Consider the following 3,660-nt stretch of genomic DNA (forward strand, 5'->3'; position numbering starts at 1 on the left):
CGCCAAAATATATCACTCAGAGGTGCGCGTGTGCACCTGAAATATCAGTCTGGTCCCAGCGTAGGATTGGAAGTGTATCCCTGCACTAAAACACGTTAGCATACCAAGTAAGCATGCTAACAAGTATCATTTGTCAAGTGCGAAAATATTTGCGTGCCAGAAAGTCCAACCTTGAACTTCCTCCTGCTGAGTCCCAACCAGTGCGGAAAGTCCAAGAGAGCGTCCGAGTGGTACTTCAGGGTGAAGGAGGCGCCCGTCCACCCAGGTCTGAGACCCGTCCTGTCGTCTTTGGGCAGGTTGCTGGCCGCCCACGTGTCCAAGGTCTCGCTCAGGTCCATCTGAGGTCAGGTGAGGTCAGGTAAGGGCGCTCCGTAGCAAACGTGAAGGGGGCGGACTTACCTCCACCTGGTAGCTCTCTCCCGCCACCGACGAGATGGCCCAGTCCAGACCTTGCTCCAGCCTGCGCCTGACCAGCGGGTTGGCGCCGTCCACGGACACCACGTAGCGCTTCACCACATCTGCAGGGAATCGAACACGTGTCAGTCATGTGTGCGGAGGAGTCGAGTCCCTGATTTTTTGTAGGATTTGGAACAAAAAGGTTTTTTTTGGTTTATTTCCACAGACAGTCCCATTATCAAGTGTTCATCAACAAACCACATTTGATGTTTCTGTCTTGCCAAGAGTGAGAAGTAACTATAAAACAACACTTTGTATTTTATTTTACTACCAAATATTATTTTGGACAATTCATTTATGGAACAGATTTTTTTAACACGAATATTTTCAGTGATTTTTTTTAACACACTAGATTTCTTATACATTGAATTTATTTTACACCGAATTTTTACAGTGATTTTTTTACACCAATATTTCTATACACTGAACTTTATGCACTGAATTTTACACATTGAATATATATATATTTTTTTCATCATTATTTTATTTTTATTTTTTTACACTGATTTTTTTATACTTGGAATTTATCTTACACTGAAATTTTACAGTGATTTTTTTATTACACTGAATTTTTATCCACCGAATTTGACCAGTGATTTTTTTTTTTTTACACTTAAATTTTTTTATAGACTGAATTTTAACAGAGTTTCTTACACTATTAATTTTTTTGTACGCTGAACCTTTTTCAACACAGATTTTTTTTATTTACACGTAATATTTTTAGAGAATTTTTTATGGATTGAATTTTAAAATTGCGTTTCTTACACTATTTTTAAATGCTGAACTTTTTTTTTTTTTTTTTTTTTACACTGAAATTTTTTATGCACAGAATTTTACACATTGAATATTTTCATCATTATTACTTTTTTTTTTTTTACACTGATTTTTTTACAGAGTGATTTTTTTTCTACACTGAATTTTTATCCACCGAATTTGACCAGCGATTTTTTTTGGGACACTGAAAATTTTTTATAGACTGAATTTTAACAGAGTTTCTTACACTTATATTTTTGTATGCTGAACTTTTTACACCACAGATTTTTTTTTATTTACACGTAATATTTTTAGAGACAATTTTTTATGGATTGAATTTTAAAATTGCGCTTCTTACACTATTTTTAAATGTTGAACTTTTTTTTTTTTACACTGAAATTTTTTATGCACTGAATTTTACACATTGAATATTTTCATCATTATTATTATTTTTTTACACTGTTTTTTTTATACTTGGAATTTATTTTACACTGAAATTTTACAGAGATTTTTTTATTACACTGAATTTTTATCCACCGAATTTGACCAGTGATTTTTTTTTTTTTTACACTGAACATTTTTTATAGACTGAATTTTAACAGAGTTTCTTACACTTATATTTTTGTACGCTGAACTTTTTTCAACACAGATTTTTTTTATTTACACGTAATATTTTTAGAGAATTTTTTATGGATTGAATTTTAAAATTGCGTTTCTTACACTATTTTCAAATGCTGAAATTTTTTTTTTTTGCACTGAATATTACACATTGAATATTTTCATCATTATTATTATTTTTTCATACTTGGAATTTATCTTACACTGAAATTTTACAGAGTGATTATTTTTCTACACTGAATTTTTATCCACTGAATTTGACCAGTGATTTTTTTTTTTACACTGAAATTTTTTTATAGACTGAATTTTAACACAGTTTCTTACACTTATTTTTTTATAGACTGAATTTTAACACAGTTTCTTACACTTATATTTTTGTATGCTGAACTTTTTACACCACAGATTTTTTTTTATTTACACGTAATATTTTTAGAGACAATTTTTTATGGATTGAATTTTAAAATTGCGCTTCTTACACTATTTTTAAATGTTGAACTTTTTTTTTTTACACTGAAATTTTTTATGCACTGAATTTTACACATTGAATATTTTCATCATTATTATTATTTTTTTACACTGATTTTTTTATACTTGGATTTTATCTTACACTGAAATTTTACAGAGTGATTTTTTATTTTTTTATACACTGAATTTTCATCCACTGAATTTTTTTACTCTGAAATTTTTTTATAGACTGAATTTTAACACAGTTTCTTACACTTATATTTTTGTACGCTGAACTTTTTTCAACACAGATTTTTTTTATTTACACGTAATATTTTTAGAGAATTTTTTATGGATTGAATTTTAAAATTGCGTTTCTTACACTATTTTTAAATGCTGAACTTTTTTTACACTGAAATTTAAATGCAATATTTCTTTTACACTGAACTTTTTTTAAACATTTCGCTCACTAGTTTTAATTGTTCGATTGCACAAATTGAGTGTGCACAACAAGCTTTTGAAAGAAGTGAGCCTGCGCACAAGAAGATGAATATTAATGAGCACACCTGTGTCAGTGGGCAGGTGAGTGGACACCAGCAGGTAAATGTTCCTGGACACAAGTTTCTTCCTGAAGCTGCTGTACTCCCACAAGTCGCTCAGTGTAATCGTCCTGTCGATGACGACACTTTTCATAAATGTCCTTTTCTTCTTGGTTTTGCTCACCAAAAAAAGCCCCCACGGGCGTCTCTCACCTTCCCAGCGAGCTCTGGAAGTCCACGCTGGCCGCCACGGCGTCGCGGGGGTCGACCAGAAGCAGGCCGCTTTCCGGCTCCGCACGCACCCGCCTGCTCGTCACCGAGACGCCGCTCGGGGGTTTCCGGAGGAACTCGTCCAATTCCGTCACCGTCATCCGGCTCTGACGTGTCATATTTGTACTTCTTTATATTTCTGCGAGGCCACTCGCACGCCGCCTGGTATATATATGCGCATGCTCCTCACAAAGATAGACATGTTGACGTCTAAAAAGACTTCCGGTTTTACAACAAAATAAAAGTATTTTCGGAAAAAAGTGTCGATGTAAAATACAACAAACCGTCGCTGAAAGTGGGGGTTGAAGGAGTGACGCCTAGCTTTTTAATGAAATCATCGTTAAATAGTAAAACAAGACGAATATGATCAACTATTAGTATGCAGGCTCTTATTTTGAAGGGGCTGAAACCACTTCCGGCAGTTGCAAGCGGATCAATGCTGTGCAAACACTCATGAGTGGAAGAAGACATCTTCCACGATTAGTCACGGCTGGTTTTTGAAGGCACATCACTTGAAAAAATTCATCACTTTTTCCGATATTATTTATCATATTAGATTTTTTTAATACTGAACCTTTTT

The 3,660-nt window shown here is 33.9% G+C and overlaps 1 protein-coding gene across 2 annotated transcripts in view; it reads right to left on the reverse strand.

Annotated features, from left to right (window-relative positions):
• LOC133550763 (mesenteric estrogen-dependent adipogenesis protein-like) overlaps positions 1-3,244 on the reverse strand; it is a 7,498-nt gene extending 4,254 nt beyond the window's left edge. The window contains exons 1-4 of one of the 2 annotated variants that reach the window (XM_061896778.1): positions 3,024-3,242; positions 2,838-2,941; positions 400-518; positions 171-338 (exon numbers count right to left, since the gene is read on the reverse strand). In XM_061896778.1, coding sequence (XP_061752762.1) covers positions 171-338; positions 400-518; positions 2,838-2,941; positions 3,024-3,199 — 567 coding nt within the window. In that variant the 5' untranslated portion in view covers positions 3,200-3,242. Of the gene's footprint in view, positions 1-170; positions 339-399; positions 519-2,837; positions 2,942-3,023 lie in introns of both variants that reach the window. The other variant, XM_061896779.1, reaches the window with a different exon arrangement.
• Positions 3,245-3,660: the final 416 nt, after the last annotated feature.

This window comes from Nerophis ophidion, linkage group LG04 (genome assembly GCF_033978795.1).
Source record: "Nerophis ophidion isolate RoL-2023_Sa linkage group LG04, RoL_Noph_v1.0, whole genome shotgun sequence".
NCBI classification, from domain to species: Eukaryota; Metazoa; Chordata; class Actinopteri; order Syngnathiformes; family Syngnathidae; genus Nerophis; species Nerophis ophidion.